Source organism: Mirounga angustirostris, unplaced genomic scaffold (genome assembly GCF_029215605.1).
Source record: "Mirounga angustirostris isolate CCGP_5_RB_7025 unplaced genomic scaffold, mMirAng1.0.hap1 SCAF_3, whole genome shotgun sequence".
NCBI lineage: Eukaryota > Metazoa > Chordata > Mammalia > Carnivora > Phocidae > Mirounga > Mirounga angustirostris.
In genome coordinates this window covers 142,616,367-142,637,812 of record NW_026991711.1, presented here as the reverse complement: position 1 = coordinate 142,637,812, position 21,446 = coordinate 142,616,367, and the positions used below count along the sequence as shown (strand labels likewise).

The 21,446-nt window shown below is 38.0% G+C and overlaps 1 protein-coding gene across 8 annotated transcripts in view; it reads left to right on the top strand.

The window, feature by feature from the left end:
* ZNF385B (zinc finger protein 385B) overlaps nucleotides 1-21,446 on the top strand; it is a 396,676-nt gene that overhangs the window by 302,385 nt on the left and 72,845 nt on the right. For 7 of the 8 annotated variants that reach the window (XM_045868424.3, XM_045868423.3, XM_054506110.2 and 4 more), the window contains one exon: nucleotides 6,493-6,635. In XM_045868424.3, the coding sequence (XP_045724380.1) occupies nucleotides 6,493-6,635 (143 nt within the window). Of the gene's footprint in view, nucleotides 1-5,300; nucleotides 5,539-6,492; nucleotides 6,636-21,446 lie in introns of those variants that run through there. The other variant, XM_064586781.1, reaches the window with a different exon arrangement.

The following is a 21,446-nucleotide window of genomic DNA, read 5'->3' as shown; positions in this document are numbered from 1 at the left end:
TGGTTCCTAACTACAGTAACCAAAGCTTATTGAACACTTGCTATCTGTCAGGCTCAGGTTTAAGCATTTTGCATAGAAAAATCTCAATTAGTACTCCTACCAGTCCTATGCTGTAGCTACTCTTATTTTCCCCAATTTATAAAAAAGAAAATAGAGGTATAAAGAAATAAAAATCACTTGTCCCAAGTATTACAGATTTTCTTTATCCTTTGGTGCCCGCCGTTCTAGGTCATGCCACTTCCAAGAATGAAAAGGTAGACAGAGTGGCAGCAAAGCAAGGTGTATTGAGTGATAGCAAAGTGCTGGTACAAAGCTCCCAAAAAGGGAGGGCACCTGAGAGAGTTGCACCCAGATTTTCTAAGTCTAGGGGTTTTTATGGGCTCCTTGGCAGGCTGCTTTAATCTGATTAGCCCTCCATGAGCCTGTCATCCAATCCAGTTTTTGTCATCTATCCATCCTGGGGGAAAGGATGGAGGGCTCCTTCCAGGGTGGTGTAAAATCCTCTTAAGGATGGTTTCCTCTTAAGGGGGGGGGGGGGGCGCTTGTCCCTGCCTGCCTTTCTTCCAGCTATCCTTCATCACAGGTTTGCACAACAAGAAAGTGGTAGACATGAAAGTCATCGGCTTTCTCCTGAATTGGTAGAGTTCATGTGTGTAGAACAGCATTGCCTGAAGGACATGCCAAGCATTATAATTGTTCCAGAAGCTCTATGAAAAAAAAAAAGAAAGAAATGGAAAGTAGAAATTATATCTGCCTAGACATTCACAGTGCCTGTTAGTATATTATAAGCTCCAAGATGTCTTGCAAAAAAGAACCACTTTAAACTTTGTTGAAGCCAGCATTTTCTAAATGTGTTTGAGGACGGAATCTTTTTCACTTAACAACTTTACATATAACCTACTTTATGGAAAGATGGCTGGGCTTTAGAGCCAGATAAGCAAGAGCTTAGACCCAGGCCCTACCACATACTAGGTGATCTCAGTCTCTTTAAGCCTCACCTTTCTCATCTGTAAAACGGGGATAATAACGCAAACCTCATAGAATTGTATTATAATTTTTTTAAAGATTTTATTTATTTGACAGAGAGAGACACAGCAAGAGAGGGAACACAAGCAGGGGGAGTGGGAGAGGGAGAAGCAGGCTCCCAGCGGAGTAGGGAGCCCGATGCGGGGCTCGAACCCAGGACCCTGGGGTCATGACCTGAGCGGAAGGCAGACGCTTAACGACTGAGCCACCCAGGCACCCCAAATTGTGTTATAATTTAATAAAATAAGGGACACAAGTCACTTAGCAATACCTCACATAGAGTAAAATCTCATTAAATGGTAGTAGTTGTTACTATTTTATCTTCTCTTAAAAAGTAAAATAAATTTTGTCTGATTCAATTTATGAGTATGTATGGGTATACATGTACAAATATGTATATATTCTTATCTGTGTGTATACTTCTGTACACGCATGTGTAATGTGCTTAAGGTAGGGCCGGGCACATAGTATGCACTATAAAAATGTTATCTCTGTTACTGTTATTACGTGGCCTTTTCAGAAACAAAACCCTTTATCAGTCACATCTCCTATTCACATAGCCACCTCCTTGTGACACACTTGATCTCTTGATAAATTTGTTTTCCTCAGGTGTTAGACTAATGAAAGAATAGAAATGATGAGAGAGGAGGAGAGGAGCCGCTGGGTGGTGATTGTGGCGGTTAAGAGGGAAAGTTACTCAGGGTAAGAGGCAACAAAGCTGGGAAAGCAGTAAAAAGAAAACTGAGTTTGGTAGGACTTCTGAAGTGTCACTCATTCTGAAGTGTCAATTTCTTTAAAGACATCTCTGGGAGTTCTATAATTGGCATTGCCTCCACCTGATAGACTTTTATATGTTAAGCTTTTTATTTCAGTGCTCACTAGGGCAGACATACATAATAATGGCATAAGAAAAAAACTATTTCTGTGGGATATAGAATAGATTTGATTTCATTCTGTAAATGCTTCTCCATACAGTTTTTCTGTGACTTCGGCATTTCCTCCTTCTAACACTGGGGTGTTTCATCTGCTCATGTTTTGGTACATAGAGAAGAGCCACTAGGAACCCTCAGAGCTATCACCTAAATCTTCAAGATTATATTTCTAAAGGTCAAAGACTAAGGCAATAATTTCACGTGTCACCTAACCCTCAAATGGGGTTTTATTGTGATGGATTACAACATAATCTGTTGACATAATAAAGCACCTATTACGTTACAGAGGCAGTTGGCCGAATAATAGTTTTATGATCATAGTGGTGAGTTGTCGTTCTCATTATTAGTTTCATAGTTATAGATGAATACAACTTGGATTTTACAATGAAAATGAAATTTGGGGGAGAGGGTTAATAGCATTCTTATGGGAAAGTATATGAACATGTGCAGTGTCCGTGTGAGAGCGGTGACTGTTGGATCTTTGGAGAAGGCATGCATGCTTGTGTGCATTTCATTTTAGGTCAGGGAGTTTGGTCTATATATACAGCAAGTGATATAAAAATCTTTATTGGGGCACCGGGGTGGCTCAGTCAGGTGAGCATCCAACTCGTGATTTTGGCTCAGGTTATGATCTCAGGGTCCTGGGATCGAGCCCCCGGGTCCAGCGCCACACTCAGCAGAAAGTCTGCTTGAGATTCTCTCTCTCCCTCTCTCTCTAGCCCCCCACCCCTGCTCTGTCTCTCTAAATAAATAAATAAAATCTTAAAAAAATAAAAATCTTTATTATCAAATAAGGTGGAGCCCTGTTATGACTTGATTCATTATGATATATATGTAAGATTGTATCCTTTGCTTTGAAATAGAACTACATTTGGGGGTGTCTTACATAATATTGCCAAATAGTTCATACAAAAGACAAAGGCTGGACTTGTCCCATGAGCATAGCAATGTAAAAGATACATGATATCATGCTTAATGCTCATTATATTGTCAACCCTTTCTGTTTTCCCAGGAAATGTTAAAGATACTAAGCATTTTCTTGCAGGGTACAATGTATTCTGGACAAATTTCTGCTTGTATTTCCCACCAACTTTTGGGCATCCCAAGGTGAGGAGAAATGCTTCCCAGCAGGGGGAGCAGCAACAAAATCTGGAATGACGTGACAGAGGGATTAAAGCCTGACCTAATTTGTGCAAAAAAGCCCTTTATCCCTATTCATTTCCCATTTGCAAAAACTTCCTTTGAAGCAATGGGTCTGGGAGAAGTGACATGAAAAAGCAGGTTTGAAAAGTGAAAACAGCAAGGTTGAGGTGAGGGGAATTGATGAAAGCAGTTTATTTATTCAGGAGATCTACCAGTACTTTAAAACAATCTGTGTTTAACATGGCAAATTGTCTGTCATTAAAATGCTAATGAATGGTAAACAGCTGCTAAGTTTTTATGCTAATGAATGGTGGCAGCTAAATAGTTCTCAAGCCTTGTCTTTATTAGCATAGATATTTGGTTGGGTAAAGGGGATCATTGTGCATTCTGACCTTTGTTGATGGAGCAATCTGTTTGTCAAGTTCCATGTTGCATTATGTTTGATTTGAGTTTGTGAGTATAAAATGACTCTTGCCAAGCCCTCCGATACCTTGTACTACATGGGCTTATAGAAAGAATTTTGCTTTTGATGTGGGGAGACCCGTGATGGCAAAATCATTTGTCCATTAGGCAGCTTTAAGTAGAATAATTCTGTATACTTTTTGGACTTTCGACCTTTGACAATTATAATAATTGTGAGTTGTAAAAGGCCATCGGTCTAAAATAAGAAATATCTTTTTTTTTCAATTTAGCTAAGATTTTAAAGCAAAGCTTTTAAAAATAAAGATTATAATAAGTGCTTCTGCAACATCGAAACACTGACATAATATATCATCTTGGATCTGCAAGCTCTGAAGTTAGCAATGAATGTAACATTACCTAATTAGAAGAAAAATGTGTAATTAAATACAGGGTGGTTATGTGAATGCCAGACTGAGATTAGAGTATTTATTTTGGCATCAGAGAAAACCATTACTGCTTGATCTATACTTTCGGTTGATTCTGTTTTTGCTGAGTCCTCCTCTATATTCCCTAATGGATGGGGCTGACCTAAAGACTTGCCATTACAGATGAATATTTCAGATGCCATTTTCTTTTTTTTCTGTCTTGAGGATCAATGTAAATGAGGCATGATAGTCCATTAAAAACTATTACTAATAATGTTCTGGAATGATTTGAAATATAATGCAGAGTTTATTAAGGAAATCCATTATCAAAAAATATATCATTGAAATAGAAATTTTAATTATTCTGGAACACTGTGTGAGAACATTGGAGGAAATTTTAATAGTTGGAGCATTTTCCCATACTGTTTATTTCTCCTTGAAGTCAGTAGGAGATTTTCGGCGTATAATTATTTGTGGCCCTATATAGACATGCTGGGAGAAATTGGAACCCTCGTACATTGTTTGTGGTACTATAAAATGGTTCAGCCATTTTGTAAAACACTCTGAAAGTTCTCAAAAAGTTAAACTATATGATTACCATACAGCCCAAGAGTCCCCAGTTCTACTCTTGGGTATATTCCTAAGAGAACTGAAAATATATCTCCACACAAAAACTTATAGACAAATGTTCATAGCAGCATTATTCATAATAACGCAAGCATGGAAACAACCCAAATGCCCATCAACTGATGAACGAATAAGGAAAAAAAAAAGTGTTTACATCTACAATGGAATATTATTCAGCCTTAAGAAGGAATGAAATTCTCATACATGCTACAACATGGATGAACCTTGAAAACTTTATGCCAAGTGAAAGAAACCTGTCACAAAAGAACTCATATTGTTTGACTTCGTTTATTTATTTATCTTAAGGATTTTATTTATTTATTTGACAGAGAGATAGATAGATAGATAGATGATAGATAGAGAGCACAAGTAGGCAGAATGGCAGGCAGAAGCAAACTTCCCTCTGAGCAGGTAGCCCAATGTGGGGCTCGATCCCAGGACCCTGGGATCATGACCTGAGCCAAAGGCAGACACGCTCAACCAACTGAGCCACCCAAGCGTCCCTCTTTGACTTCATGTAAATGAAATGTCCATAATAGGGGCACTTGGGTGACTCAGTCAGTTGAGCAGCCGAGCGGCCGACTCTTGGTTTCAGCTCAGGTCATGGTAAGATCGAGCCCTGTGTCAGGTTCCATGCTTAGCACAGAGTCTGCTTCAGATTCTCTCTCTCCTTCTCCCTTCCCCTTGTCTCCTTCCCCTTGCTCATGCACATGCACATGCTCTCTCTCAAGTAAATAAATAAAATCTTTAAAAACAAATTTTTAAAAAATGAAATGTCCATAATAGACAAACCTAGAAACAAAGTAGATTAGTGGTTGCTGGGAGCTGGGGATATTGAGAGGAAATGGGGAAAAATTGCTAATGGGTATGGAATTTCTTTTAGGGATTGTGAAAATGTTCTACATTGACTGTAGTGATGTGCGCAACGCTATGGATATGCTAAAAGCCATGGAATTGTACACATTAAGTGGGAGAATTGTCTGGTATGTGAATTATATCTCAATAATGTTACTATATTTAAAAAAAAAAAAAAGGCACACCAGAGCCTATCTCCCAGAGGGCCACCTGCACCAACAGCTACTTACCTGCAGTAGATGGAGGTTTCAGAAGAAGAATGCTTGTTGTTGGAGAGGAGTGCTTTAAATCTCCCACACATGGGTTAGCCCAGATTCCTAAAGAGATGACAGCTAATGTAATTGTTAAAAAGGGATTAGTCGCCACAATAATACAAGGCTCATTAGAATTCAAGTTGGAGACAAATATTTGAGTTTTTGTCCTAACTTCTCCCTGTCCCCCGGTACCCTGCCCCACCTGGGTAGTAATCTCTCCCTTTAGTAGTAATCACTCCGTTAAGGTTCTCTAACTATCCAATGTCTAGACTACTTATTTCCCTCAGAGTAAGGGCAACTTTCAGTTTGGTTTTTTTTTAGAGATAAAATTGAGTCATAATTTTCTTGGGAGCAGGCAGTGACTGTGAGTCCAAGGTTTTCCCCCCCTTGTAAAAACCCTATAATTATCTCTGATTTGCATAAAACATGCCTACCAGCCATTCAATAACTCTGAATAGTAAAGAGCATCTGGCTGCAAGAGGCTCCTCCCCTCCTCTCTCCTACATTTTTGGCAAGTCAGAGACAGTGGTTGAACAACAGAATGATCTTATTCTGCCCCACCTGCCAGCAGGATCCATATACTATGTACCTCTGCCCGATCTGAGCAGCCCTTGGCCCTTGCCATAGGGAAGTACTCTGCATCACTGTCTTACATCATGAGCAAGAAGACCCTTTTTAACTGTATTTTCTCCTCCTGTGCCGTTTACCTTCAGCATAACTCTCTTGCTCTCAGGTTGCAGCTCAGCAGTCCTGTTTTTGCACGGTAGGTTGGGGAAGGCGATGGATCTGAGCAAGAGATTGAATTCATTTTTGTTTTGTTCTTGGCAGGCAGTACATGCCACACAACTACACTTCCTGCTTTTGTGCGCACCCCTACCCTGATGATGCAGCCTTCACTGGATATCAAACCATTTATGTCTTTTCCAGTGGACAGTAGTTCTGCTGTTGGGCTCTTTCCAAATTTTAACACAGTGAGTAAATGCATTTTTCTTTTATTTGTGTCCTCCCCAATCTCTTTCGTTACAGTTGTGAATAGGCAATACATGTAGCCTGTTCCCAAAGTGTGTAATTTTAGACCTTATACTGGTTACGCTGATCAGCTGTATTATGGAAGATAATCCTTCTCCCATGGGAGTTAGTCCAAACAATAGCCAGCATATTTATTTTACAAATATTTCCCCAAGTGACTTTTTACCTGTGGCTTTGAGCAATTTTGTAGACTTCAATGGCTTGAGAACCCACATGATTTCTGGGATGCTTGGTTCACATGCTCACGAAAACAATTTAGAGATACCAAGTCACACTGATTTTTCCCTACTACTAGGAAAAAGAAAGCGTATGCTTTGACTACCTGGATACATTTTTATTTGGGACATATTTTATGTCTTATACAAACAGAATTTTTATTGGGAAGTTATTGTGGGTTGTGTGAATGTGACTCTATTATTTAAAAAAAAAACTCATTTTAAATCTACGTATTAATTGTGTGATACTTTGCCATTCCCTTTAAAACATACAATAAATATTAGTGCATCACCTGTAATTACCAGTGTTCTTCATTCAGGTCAGCTGACTGTTTATCTGCATGAAAGACATTTTGTAAGCATGCCAGGTGAAGCATGACACTTTTCAACAATAGAACTCAGCATAAAGTCAGCCCATAGCCAAATGCTAAGCTTGTAGGAAGAGAAAAGGTTAAACAGTTGAGGTGATTGTTTGAATGATTTGTTTAGTCAGTGAATGCAGTTAGCTGGGGCATGATGGTCTACGTGAATCATACAGCATTGTAGAAGCTGCCATCATCCAGCAAAAGAACTGCATTATCAACACCACCATACAGTGAGCATCTGAAGTACTGCCAAGTGTTCCCTTTTGCAAACTTACCTTCTGCATGAAGTGAAACAGAAAGAGGATTTTTCCTCAAGGGATGTCAATAAAATCTGCTGACAGGTCTTCTGTCACAGCTTCGTGTTGCAAGGTAATTAGGGGGTAGGGATCAGCCAGCTTTTTAAGGAGCACTGGCTTTGACTTAGCGAATGAACAGTGGAATGTTTTTGTCTTTTCTGGGTTTTTCAAAGGCAAGTCAAACAGTTAAAAAAAAAAAACAGAAAGGCAAAACAGGTGAGCATTGTTTCTAGTGCAGTCAGCAGTACAGTGAGAGAAATCGTGCCTGCCCTGATCACATGACTCCATCAGGAGTGACCGCCCCAAACAGCACATCGTGCCATTTCACAGAACTTGAACTCAAGCGTGCCTGTTGTATCCTCTACCAAAACATGGGTGATACATTCCAAACATTACTGAATTCAGCTATACTTCTTCAAACCCTTACTAGGTATTTGTATTTTGGTTAATGTGCATTTGGGAGGCAGTATTTGTAGCCACTGTAGGGGTCCAGCCACAGTCAGGAAGCAGCACTGATGATGCGGGGAGGCATGAATGGCTCCTGCTGCAGTTCGTTGTTTTTAACACAAATAATACATAGATACTTATTTCAAAGATTCAAATAAAACACTGGCATTCAAGGCAAAATGTGTGAGTCACCATTCCCTGCCCCTGTGTACATGTTGACTCCGTTAGAGGAAAGCACCCCCATATGCATCCTTCTTTCCCCCTTCTAGAAGTATGTTATGTACATATTAGGAACCTGATCACCATTGTCTTTTTACAACTGCAATTGGATGATCAGCACTATTCTCGAAATTCTTTTTCTTTTTTTTTCCTAAGTTACTTTTTTCGACTATAAAAATGTCTGTATATATCTCTCGGTTTTTAAGAGCTATAAAAAATGGAGTGTCTTCATAATGTTTTTTAGGTAAAAATACAGTTTCATAATGGTTTACTAATGTTGTGTAGGCTGATAGACACACTAACTTGCCTTTTTTGTTTGTTCCATATAGCAACTATATGAAATATTTGAGAAAACCCAAAGAATAATTCTAGTTGAAGTTCCTTTTTTTTCTTCTTGGAAGAAAGTAAACTTGTAATTTTCAAATGAAAATACTTTTGGTTAAGGTGAAAAATACAGCAAAGAACTACATGAAATAATCATTTTACTCTCTATATTATATTACATTAGATTATATTATATCCAAGCCATTTGGTGGACAGAGAGCACTTCTGGTAGTATATTAAAAATTAAGTCATTGCAAGTGGGACCCTCTATCATCTGGCAAATAAATGAATTTTTAAGATCATTGGGTTACCTATGATTTTACGCTGTTACAGTTTGGATTACTCTAAACCTTTTCCTATAGACTTTTCTATCCCAGTGTCTAACTCATCTAGTAAATTTCTTAGGGCTATTTCATAAGTCACTGTCCACATTTTTCTAGGAAAATATTTTATATCACTAATAATAGTTATACTAGATCATTATAGATTTATGATCTATAGCCCTCAAAGAACTCAAGTCTTAGAACATTTTAGTAAATCGTATAATTACTACTGCCTAGAGGAGGAGAGAGAGTTAGTAAAGAAAGAACAGAGACTTGAATTAGAATCTCGTAACTTCAGGGGCACCTGCTGACTCAGGTGGTTGAGCATGCTACTCTTGATCTCAGGCTTGAAAGTTTGAGCCCCCCTGTTGGGTAGAGATTACTTAAAAATAAAATCTTAAAAAAAAAAAAAAAATCTCCTAACTTCCAAAGTCATGTTCTGGCTCATCCATGCCTTTGGCTCTTTTGGTCCATGTAACTTTCCACATGATTCAGCGTGAACAAATCTCAGTAAGAAATCTTTCGTGCTCTATTCTGGAAGCATGGTAGGCAATTTTCGGCAGAATCCTTAAGTAGAAAGAGGAAAGAATTTTTTGAATATGTAAAATGGACCTCTACAAACAATATCTTTGAGGCAGAATAGATTTTAAAAAGTTAAAATTTCTTGTTAGCAAATTTTAAAATTATATTCTATTCAATAGTCCACTTATTCTTTGAAAAGCAAGGTGAGTGCCATTATAATCACTTTATTTTTAACCAAGGATAGTATTAGTAAATAAAAGAAATATATCTTAACTCATAGTTACTATCAGAAGACTAGAAACACTGTATTCTGATACCATAGCTAAAAGTTTGGGAATTTTGAAGTTTTGTTTTCTTTAAGTAGATTTTAAAAATACCTATAAAGTAATGGTTTCCTCCTGCTTTTGTAGTGGAGTATGACAATGTTACATGAGAATTATAGCAAGACTGAAATGGGATTCTGTCATATTCCAAAAGAGAACACGTGCCTGTTCTATACTAAATTGTGCACAATGAAGAGATACACTTCACAGCCTTCATTTAGTAGCTTCTACTCCACAACTGACAAAATCTCTCAGGGATTATATGTGAAGCATAAGCAAATAATTCAAGATACTGTCCAAGCAGAGTTCCGAAGAGACATGCTAGGGAAAATGGAGTTTGGGTCACTGATAATTTATGGTAGGCTCTAGGTCAAAGATGCACGTCTAGTGAAAGGTGAGGTGAACTCTGCCCTTCCACAGTTTTACTTTACCGAGGGGCTGTTTTGAGCCACTTACAGGTAAAAGATCTGCAAACCAAAACATAAGTTTTTAAAGATCTCAACCTTTATATCTAAAGCCTAGTAGGGCTTCTTTGCCTGGCTACCCACTAACCCTCACTCACTTCCCCCCCCTGCCGCCTACCTTCAATTCTTTGTCGTTCAGGGCCCAACTTAGATATCACCTCCCGCATGGGAAGTTTTCTGTGACCTGCAAGTCTAAATTAAGTGCTCACCCTCTGTATTTCCAAAGTACCCCCAGATCACCTCCGTCATAGCAGTTGTCACACCATAATCTCATTACCTGATTACCTGTATTCACTAAATGCCAGATCCCCAAAAACAGGGCCTATAGCTTGTTCGTCTTCCTATGCCTGGGTGTCTGGCCCAGGAGCTCAGTAAAACTTTTCTGAAGGGAAGGAGAAGAGGAAGGAGGCAAGGGCCCCAGTTTTATGCTTTTCAATGTACCTGCTCCTCCACCCAGCAAAGGAAATACCAACATTTCTGAGCCCTTTCTAAGCATAGGCGATAAGCCCAGGTGTTTACTTTGACTTTTATTTTCCTGAGAACTGTCATCTTTTTTTCACTGGAGGGCAATACTTAGTTACAAACTTTTCTGCAGCTCTAGTTCCGGCTTTCTCTGTGTGGATGGTGTGGAAGCTTTCCAAGTATCTACTACATTTCTCGTCCTCGGTCCTACTCTTAAGCGCAGTTAGTTTAAAGGGAAAATTATTCGTTACTGGATTTTATTGCAAACATATGCACTAAAGAGTACTGGGTTTGAGGAAGAGGCTAAACAAAATAAATAAAACAAAAATACTCTAGTGCCCAAGAAACTTATAAGAAATAGAATAAAAGACTAGAAAAGGCAAGATAACAACCCAAAAAATATAGGCAAAGTGAAAATAGTTACTGAACTTTATAGAGTTTTACTGAACTCTGAATAGTTACTGAACTTTATAGAGCTTTAAAGAAAAGCTAGAAAGAATGATTTTTTGTATCCCAGTAGAACTATTTTCACTATTTTATTTTTCACTCTATTTAAATTTGCCAAATGCCTCATGGTCATCCTTTAATTACTGTACATAATGTTTTGGTAGCTACCAAAGTATATGCAATTGTTTCTCTATTAGAATTAGAATTTCTCATTTCCTTTGCTATGGATCCAATCTTTATCTTCATTCAATCCAGTTAATACTTGGTGTTTAATATTTGGTGTTTAACAACAGGGTAATAGTTGGTGCTTAATTAACTGTAAGAAGGGACAGCTTCAGAATTGAAATAAATTGCATACTGAGCAGGATGGATAGCATCAACTTAGTATGATAAAATAAGTCCACAGGGCACCTGGGTGGCTCAGTCAGTTAAGCGTCTGCCTTTGGCTTAGGTCCTGATCTCAGGGTCCTGGGATCGAGTCCCACATCGGGACTTCCTCTGCCTGCCGCTCCCCCTGCTTGTGCTCGCTCTCTGTCAAATGATTAAATAAAATCTTTAAAAAAAATTAAATAAGTCCATTTAGAAGATATATCCACACACATACTGTTATGGACCAAATGTTTGTGTCCTGTTGTCCGTGGTATTTCATTATGGCAGCCCAAACAGACTAAGACATATATCCAACCTATATATTGTATGTGATGATAATAAGCAGGTCAAGTTTCTTTTTACCAGCCACATATTGGGAACACGCACAGATGTATTTGTGTGACTCTCCAGAGCTATAGGTATGATTCAGAGCCACCTTGAGACCACACTCACCTGTCAATTTCTCTGCCTCCTATTTCAGATGTCTTTCTGGTCCTGTTTTGTTTTTGCAACTGCTCCGAGAAAGTACAGGCACAATAGAGGTCATTGCTGCTTTATCTCAAGAAGCTCAGCAATCTTATTTTTGCGAAAAATAATCTGATTTTTACTATATACCTTGAAATTAATTTTTCCTGACACATGAACAAATATGTGGAACAGAATAAAGATTATTTCTGAGTATAAAATCCCAAATCCCTATATGACTCTGAATCATCCATGACAATCTGTGAAATGATCTGTATGTCTACTATTTTTCATTCCAAACTCTTTGAGATTCTGGGTTATTCATAGTTTGGCAATATCATGAATATTTAAAATGTTTCTTTCTTGTACCAAAAATAATAATATAGTTATAATATATTTATCAAGGAGGTACAAAATAAAGAAATTCAGAATCAAAATCATATTTACTTTGCTATTAACTCCTACCATGTTTCTCATGAGGTGTTACTGTAAGGAAACCTGGAGTGAGCCAAAACATTTAACTTTTTAATCTGTCTTTAATACCTTCACTACCAAATAAAGTCCTTATTTAACTTTTGATTTTTTCTTTAATTTAATTTAAATAAAATATTTTACCTCTGCTAATACAACCAATTGTGAATTTTTGCCATTTGAGGCTTCTTTTTTACTCTTGTAATGCTTTGCTGTTATTAAAAAGTTACGTATTCCCTATTTCCTAGGATATTAATATGTCCAACTACTTGAAGTGATACATTTATCCAAATTTTAAAAAAGTAAAATAGAGGGCGCCTGGGTGGCTCAGTTGGTTAAGCGACTGCCTTCGGCTCAGGTCATGATCCTGGAGTCCCTGGATCGAGTCCCGCATCAGGCTCCCTGCTCGGCGGGGAGTCTGCTTCTCCCTCTCACCCTCCCCCCCTCATGTGCTCTCTCTCATTCTCTCTCTCTCAAATAAATAAATAAAATCTTTAAAAAAAAAAAGTAAAATAGAAATAAAATAAAATAAATTAAAATAAAATAGACAATAAAATAAAAAGAGAATAGGGTTGAATTTTTATTTTTTTCATGATATGCTTAAGATACATTGAAGGATCCTATTCTTCTATATGTCCTAAAGAAATATATATTAAAATATGCCAAGCTGAAATTTTCCATGGTTACTGAAATTTGCTTGGAGGGAGGGAGGGTGATGGCCTATTATTGGACTTTAAAAGGTCAACAGCAACCCCCTAGATCATTAGGAAAAAAATGTTTATAGGAATTCATCTTTGAAATGCAGTACAAAAGTAATGAAGATTTTCTACAAATATTTAAGCATAGATTCCTGCCTGGAAATTTTTACATCCCTATTCAATATGACAGAGAAAAATTATGTAAACATGACCTGGGAGGGAAAAAAAACTACATAGTGACCATCTGTGCTATTGTCTCCTTCTTCTCTTCAAACTACAAACATATCTTTTTAAAATTTAGGTCATGTCCTTTACCTTATTCAAAAGTCTCAAGATTTACCTATCACAGACTTTGTGTTCAGATCTCCTTTTCTCTACACACTGTTGAAACCCCTTTAGAATTTGTAGATATTATTTATATGGTGTATATGTATGTGTGTATGTATGCATGTATATTTATATAATATGTGGTCATACGCCTTCTCTCTCCCTAATAAATTATTTGTGCAGGGCATCTAGGAAAAGGCATTCATTCCCAGTCACTCACTGAATGTCTACACGTGCCAGTCATTGTGCTAAGAAAGGGTTTTAGAGAATAAGACAGAAGCTGCTCTCTGTCTGACATTACTTCCTCCTCTTGTATAATTCACCATAACATCATAGAGTATACTATTCATAGTCAATAGTCAATTCAGTTGATTAAGCTGCCAAGAAACATCAGATTAAGACCTTGATGGGCCCTGATGCAATAAAGGAACACAAGGTTTCAGAAGCCTGTGAAAAGAGGCATCTGTAGTCCCACCATGCTGTGGTCTCTTGCATGTCTCTTTCATTATCCTAATCTCAACCTCACATGCTCTGGGGCCTCATCTTCAGTGCTAGAGTTTCAAGGATTATGTGTACTTGGAAGGCACATCAGATTTTCTGGCGAGACAGGTCTTCTGTCTTGGCGCTGTCCCAGGTCAGCATTTTTCAAGAGCAGAGTCAACTTGGAAAAAGTGTGTATGTCAGGCCATCTTCTTAAAATAATTTCTCTTATTCTTAACAAAACTCCAGTTAATTCAAAGAAGAAGAAACCAACAACAGCTTTATTCTTAGCTTTTCTCAGTGACCAAGTCTTCATGTGCCAGTGGTCAAGTAAGGGAGCTTAATAAGTATGAGAAGAAGCAAAATATTATTGCGCAGAACATTCCCTCCAGCCCAAAAAGTTATTTCTAAATTGGTTGCTCCATAAACATTAATTGATGGTGGTGTTTTCTCAAAAACTTTTATCAGAAATTTGGGAATCCATCCAATAGCACAGACTGTTTTTTTTCCCCCTCCCTCTAGATTCTTGTATTCAGAATTAGGTCTCAAATCTCTTTTGGGGAAGGAAAAACATGTTTGGAATATTCCAATCCCTTTACTTTTAGAATTGTCATTGAGGGTGCTAAAGAAGAATTGGAGTGCTATTGAGCAATCTGTGAAGTTTCAACATCTTTGCGGAACCACATAGGAATCTTGGAAAAATACTTTTTTCACAGATTTAGCTGTCAATTTGATTTTTTTACCTTCCTTTTTATGTTCTGATCCTTGAAATAGATTGGGGGAAAATTTAAATTATATGAACAACACCTTATTTTCATGGAAGTCTAGTATCAGAGGGCTTTAGCATATTTTAAAGACATTCTACAATTAATCCTTTTAATACACCCATATATGAAAATAGGTTACATGTGTCATTGTTGCACCCTTTTTGCAAAATGGAAGATTGAAGAATATAATCCAGTCTTCACATTTCTTCCAGTAAACAGCTCTGCCACTGAAAAGGGAAAAAAAGCTAAATATCAGACAAGCAAGAGCTCGTCTCCACCCTAACGTATCTTGAATTTAAATGTGTATATTTCTAACAGGTTATTCAAGTAGGACTTTTTTTTTTAAAGATTTTATTTATTTATTTGACAGAGAGAGACACAGCGAGAGAGGGAACACAAGCAGGGGGTGTGGGAGAGGGAGAAGCAGGCTTCCCGTGGAGCAGGGAGCCCGATACAGGGCTTGATCCCAGGACCCTGGAATCGTGACCTGAGCCGAAGGCAGACGATTAAAGACTGAGCCACCCAGGCACCCCAGGACATGTTCTTTTAAATACCCAATAAATCCTTGTGGCTCCTAAAGTCAGATTGAAAAACTCCTTTGCAGTATATTCTATTTATGTTTTTAATTTAATTTTATGTTTTTTAAGATTTTTTTAAAGATTTTATTTATTTATTTGACAGAGAGAGGGAACACAAGCAGAGGGAGTGGGAGCAGGGAGCCCAATGCAGGGCTCGATCCCAGGACCCTGGTATCATGACCTGAGCTGAAGGCAGAGGCTTAATTGAGCCACCCACGTGCCCCTAAGATTTTATTTTTAAGTCATCTCTACACCTAACATGGGGTTCAAACCCACAACCCCAAGATCAAGATTCACACACTCCACGACTGAGCTGGGCACCCCTGTAGTGTATTCTATTTAGAAGATAGATTTATTGGGCGCCTGGGTGGCTCAGTTGGTTAAGCGACTGCCTTCGGCTCAGGTCATGATCCTGGAGTCCCTGGATCGAGTCCTGCATCGGGCTCCCTGCTCGGCAGGGAGTCTGCTTCTCCCTCTGACCCTCCCAACCCTCCCCCCTCTCATGTGCTCTCTCTCTCAGTCTCTCTCTGTCAAATAAATAAAATCTTAAAAAAAAAAAGAAGATAGATTTATCTTGTCATTCTCATACTTTGTTCTTATTGTGAACAGTTTCTAGAGCCAAATAAAGATCTGAGTGTTATAGTAGGAAATATAGTTGATCTCTTTCACAGGTTTATGATTTACAATAATTATAGGTATACATAAAGCCTCCAATAATCAAAAATATGTGTCTGGGTCTAATTTATTTGTTGTTGTTTTTTTATGTAGACACCAAACATCCATAATATGTAAGTTGATTCATTGTCATAATAATATCAAACCCCCAAAACCTTCATTTCCCAAAAATGAGCTGAAGCTATCAGATGCTGAAATGACTAGTAATAGCCACTATCACATGGTATAGTGTGTCAGCGGTGGCATTCACTGAGTCACTCATTCATTTGTCTGTCATATCCCACCTCCTCCCCAAAGCCACTTGGAACATTCTCTCTCATCCCAGAGAAGTAACTCTGCTTGCCTTGTTCCTCAGTAAGCCTCTAACAGTCCTGCCTGGCCTTGACTCTGCTTCATGCCCCCGGTAGAAGCATGAGTCACAGTGCAGGAGGGAAGAGGGCAGAGTGATCTAACTTCATTGCATAGGGAAAGAGCACTGGGCTGGCAGCCACAGCCCCTGTACTTGGATTCGTTTTCTTTGACCTTGAGAAAGTCATTTGGTTCCACTTTTCCTCATTTTACAACTAGAGTTGATAATACGTTCCTAATCTTCATCACTACATCATGAAAACTTGGGCTTACTATGTTTATGGAAGATTGAGGATATGACTGAATATTTAGAAAACTTCTGAAATTTAGTGAGAGTCTGTGAAAAAAATCATAACTATATAACATGTCACCGTATTATTTCTTTAAAGATTTTATTTTGAAGGACTCTCTACACTCAATGTGGGACTAGAACTCACAACCCCGAGATTAAGAGTTGCATGCTCTGTGGACTGAGCCAACCAGGCACGCCAGCATATCACCATGTTGTTATTTTGAACAATTTAAAATTCCCACGAATATCAAATGAGGTCATGTTTATGAAAGGACTCTTAAAATAGCAAAGCTCTATTCTTATAAATAAAATTAATATTCTTATTAGTATGTCTATTCCCTTCATCTCATCCTCCTAACCAATTACCATAAATAAACCAAGTTATAGTTATCACTGGAGCTGGTTTTGTGCATTAGAGCAATCCTAATTAAGGTGGATGCTAAAGATATGTACATGGCTAAGACCTGGTTCTTGAGTTTAAGACATTTATACTCAGTTTAAAGTAGTTACTCAGTTTAAAGTAGTAGCTGCTAAGCAGGTACTCAATTAAGTTAGCTGAATGAGCTGAATGAGATAGTAGTAGGGCATACATAAAGATCATACATAAAGATCAGAATCACCTGACTATCTAAAAGCAATGAAGAGAGCCTACAACTGAATTTGGAGCAGGGCTGGGAAGAGGGCATAGAATGGAGGTGGGGAATAACCACACTGGTTTGGCTGAATTCCATTTTGCCTGTTTACCTTCAATAATATTTAGGTTTTAAAGGCTATGGATAAAGATATTTTGAACCTGAGAGCTGTGCACTTATGGCACATTGTCATTGACTCCTAAGATGTAACAATGTTTTCTGTTATACTTTTTTAAAATACAGCTGACTTCTAGGCGCCTGGTGGCTCAGTTGGTTAAGTGTCTGCCTTCAGCTCAGGTCATGATTCCAGGAGCCTGGGATGGAGCCCTCCATCAGGCTCCCTGCTCAGTGGAGGGTCTGCTTCTCCCTTTCTCTCACCCCCCTGCCTCTCCCCCTGCTTGTGTTCATGCTCTGTCTCTCAAATAAATCAATAAAATCTTTTTAAAATAAAATAAAATACAGTTGACTTCCAAACGTAGAACCTTTATTTTCACATTATTCATTCAACTAGCAGTAGTTAACATAACAATTTTAAAAAGATTTTAAACCCATTCATAGAAGCCAACATACTAAATTATCCTTCATGTATTGATAATGGAGAATTATTCTAAAAATTCTTTGGACTTTTGACTGTTAGAGATCTCCATGTACCCTGCCTCCCCCTTTTTTCCTGAATTTCAGTTGCCAATCATATAAGAAGGACCCACTTAACCTGTGTTCTGAGCAGGGGCATCTAACTATAGGTTTGATGGTTACTCAAAAAAAGATGAGTAGTTTTATATTTTATCCCAAAATATTAAGTAGATAGTAACAGTACGCACATTTGTATGAAAACTATTTTTTCTCAGAGAAAACAAATTATCAGACCAAATAAAATCTTTAAAATTATATAAGCCTAGATAATCATAGCTACATAGCTATTAGGAACAGCAGAGATATCTATCCATCTTTAAACTTCTATGAGGAGAAAAAAAGGTTTAAAACAGATATATTTTCAATCAATTCCTTCATAAAAGAACTCTCTGGAAAAACAGCCTGTAGCACATAGCTCATCACTCCTTGTGCAATCAGACATACCATTGTCTTCAGAGGGAGAGCTGCAGCCTCACAGGCCTGGCCCCTTTAATGGACGAGTAGCTTCTGTAGAAGCACTGTGACATCCAGAGGTGGAGTTCTTTGAAGCTTCAGTTCTGGGGAACCATCATTTTGTTACAGAGCAAGAATTATATCAGAATTTCCTGGGAATCGGTCATCACAGGAAATTATCAGCAATTCATGGACTTTCCTTTTTGCGTTTGCTTCGGCCTCGAGGGTAATCACAAAAGATTATAGTCTCCATTTCAGCTTTCATATCACTGAAATATTCTTCTCTGCCGAGAGCATGGTTGATTTCCAGAGGCCAGCTTTTAACCCCAGCTTCGGGAGGCCAGTTGCCCTGCAGTGGTTAGAGAACTGCCAACAATTGTTTCTGTGATATTGTTTGTTGTGAGGCAGAAATTAAGTGACTCCTGGCTAATTATACAAAATCTTTTAAATAAAGTGACATATGAACTTCTTGTGTTGTTAGATAGAGGTATTTGTCCAATTTTAGTACAAGTGTTAAAGGTTGGGGGAGGCACAAAGTGTGAATAAAAATTTCAAATGAGTGTTACGAAGACTTTGAAGGTGCCAAGCATCCCGATAGGCTGAATTTCAGAATGGAAAACAGAAACATTTAGAAACATTTCTGAAAATCTTCATAAGGAGTAGATAGATTATAAATACAAATGGTTTTTGCTTCCTAACATTCAAACTTTTCATGAATGTTCCCGAGGGATTCTCTATTTCCTGACAACTGGCTAGGTGGTGCATGGAGGGTTTTCTCCATTGCTTGACGAGGGAATCTTGATGAGATATCCATGGCCAAAATATGAGCAAGCTAGACACGTTTTTAATGTGATGATTTCATTTGCTCTATTCATTTTTCTCTTTTATATGTTGCTTTATTCAGAATATATAGAGGTAGAAAAGGCTGTGTGTATATTTGAAACAAATTTGGTGGATAAAATAGTTTCACCTGCCAGTGACTACATTTCCTTACAAATTCAGAAGAAAAGAAAGACAGTTCAGTTCAGACTACTTTTAGTTTGAACTGTAGCCTCCTTGCAATCACCTAAAAATAATTATAAATCAAATGTATCAATGTTAAATGTCAGGCTGTACCATTAACAGAGCTTTGTTCAATAAAGCAGTTATCACTGCAGAGAATAGAGTAAGGCATAATACGGAAGCTCTTTATTTTACTTTCCAAGTAAGTATGGTATATTTTGTATAATATACATGCAGGGTTGAACCAAAAATCTTTTTTTGCTGAGGAGAGTTAATATGAATACACATATACATCCATACAAAAAAGTAATAGTGAGATAAGTATATGACGTAAAAAGTTTTGATGTCACTTGTCCACAAAACTATTCGGGGACTACTTTCCTAATAAAAGCCCTAAAATGTTAAGTGTGACAAAGTAAGCTTGTAAGAAGGACAAATAGAATCAACATTGATGTAGTCATGACATCCTTGGATGGGCATCACAGAGCAGGGACAGAGGGGTGCCTGCCTGGCTCAATGGGAAAAACATGCAACTCTTGATCTCGGGTTGTGGGTTTGAGCCCCATGTTGGGTGTAAAGATGACTTAAATAAATTAATTTTAAAAGGACAAACAAGGAAACAGGGACAGATAAAATACAGGATGCCCAGTTAAAGTTAAATTTCAGATAAACAACAAATTGTTTTTAGTATAAGAATATCCTATACAACGTTTGGCACATATATTTACTTAAAAAAATGATCTGTTGTTTATCTGAAATTCAACTTTAACAGGGCATCTTATATTTTTATTTGCAAATCTGGCTACTGTAGCAAGACATCTGGGTTCTGGGCTTAGCTGAAGGGGTTCAAGCAAGTCTCTAAAATTCTCCAAATCTTTTCTCATTTTCAGGTGAGGAAGTTGGACTAAAATCAGACTGGTGGGTGTGGGGCCTGGCCTACCAGTTATAACCAGCACCGTTTTCGGTATTTATTATATTAAACTTCCAGATAGGGTTCCTTTTTTGGGTGACGGGGGGGGGTGGTTCTGGAGCTCAAACTAAAACAAATTTAAAAACCAGTTTGAAAACGCAGATGATCTCTGACATTTTACCACTGTGTAATGAGAGTATGGTATGGAGAGAAAGAACCCGAGATGCTCAGGATTGGAACACTGCAGATTTGTTGCCTTGCCTTGAGCCTTGTCAGTCCTCAACTGTCAGCTTTCTTCTTAACACAAGGGTAAGAAACGTGTTGTCCTGCATTTGGGGAAAAAACATTTCATTTCCACTTTGCTTTGCAGAATAAAGAATACATCCAAAGAGGCCTGGGTTTCCGCATTTGCACTTCTTCCTGCCTGGTGGGGTTTTCTTTTCATCTTAGACTTTTTTAATTTGTGTCACGGACCTGTTTTGCCTCACCGTCAGGATATATCTGATTAGTTACCGAACAGCCTTTCAAACTTAGCTTTGATAGAATGGTTTTGAGAGGATGTCAGTTAATGCATTTGGCTGTTCGGGAGGTGTATTGATTTTTAAATCAAGAAAGCTCATTGCTTCCCTAGTCTCTTAGAAAGCCTTTGTAACTTTTTTTTTTTTTTTTTTTTTTAGCCTGCTTACCAGAACACAGGCAAACATAGTCTTTCTTACTTGTATTTGGAGGCTTTGCACCAATAACTTTAAAGGTATATCCATAAGTATGAGCAAGTAGTTTTTGGTTACTGGTATGGCATTTTTTTTTCCCTCCTAAATTATGAAGAATTCTATTTTTTATTTTATTTTTTTTTAAAGATTTTATTTATTTATCTGACAGAGAGATAGCGAGAGCAGGAACTTAAGCAGGGCGAGTGGGAGAGGGAGAGGGAGAAGCAGGCTTCCCGCTGAGCAGGAAGCCTCATGCGGGGCTCAACCCCAGGGTCCTGGGATCATGACCTGAGCCGAAGGCAGACACCCAAGGACTGAGCCACCCAGGTGCCCTGAAGAATTCTATTTTTTAAAAAGATATTTCTCAGACTTACTTTTGGCACTGAAATTTATGTTATGGAAATTTAATCTTGAAGACAAAGTTTTGGGGGCTGTTTTCAAGTCACCATTTTAAAAACAAAAGGAAAGGTCAAGAGCAAAGTGCCTATTTTCTATCTCAGATAGTAGCCAGTGTTCCAAACTGCAGGATAGATGTC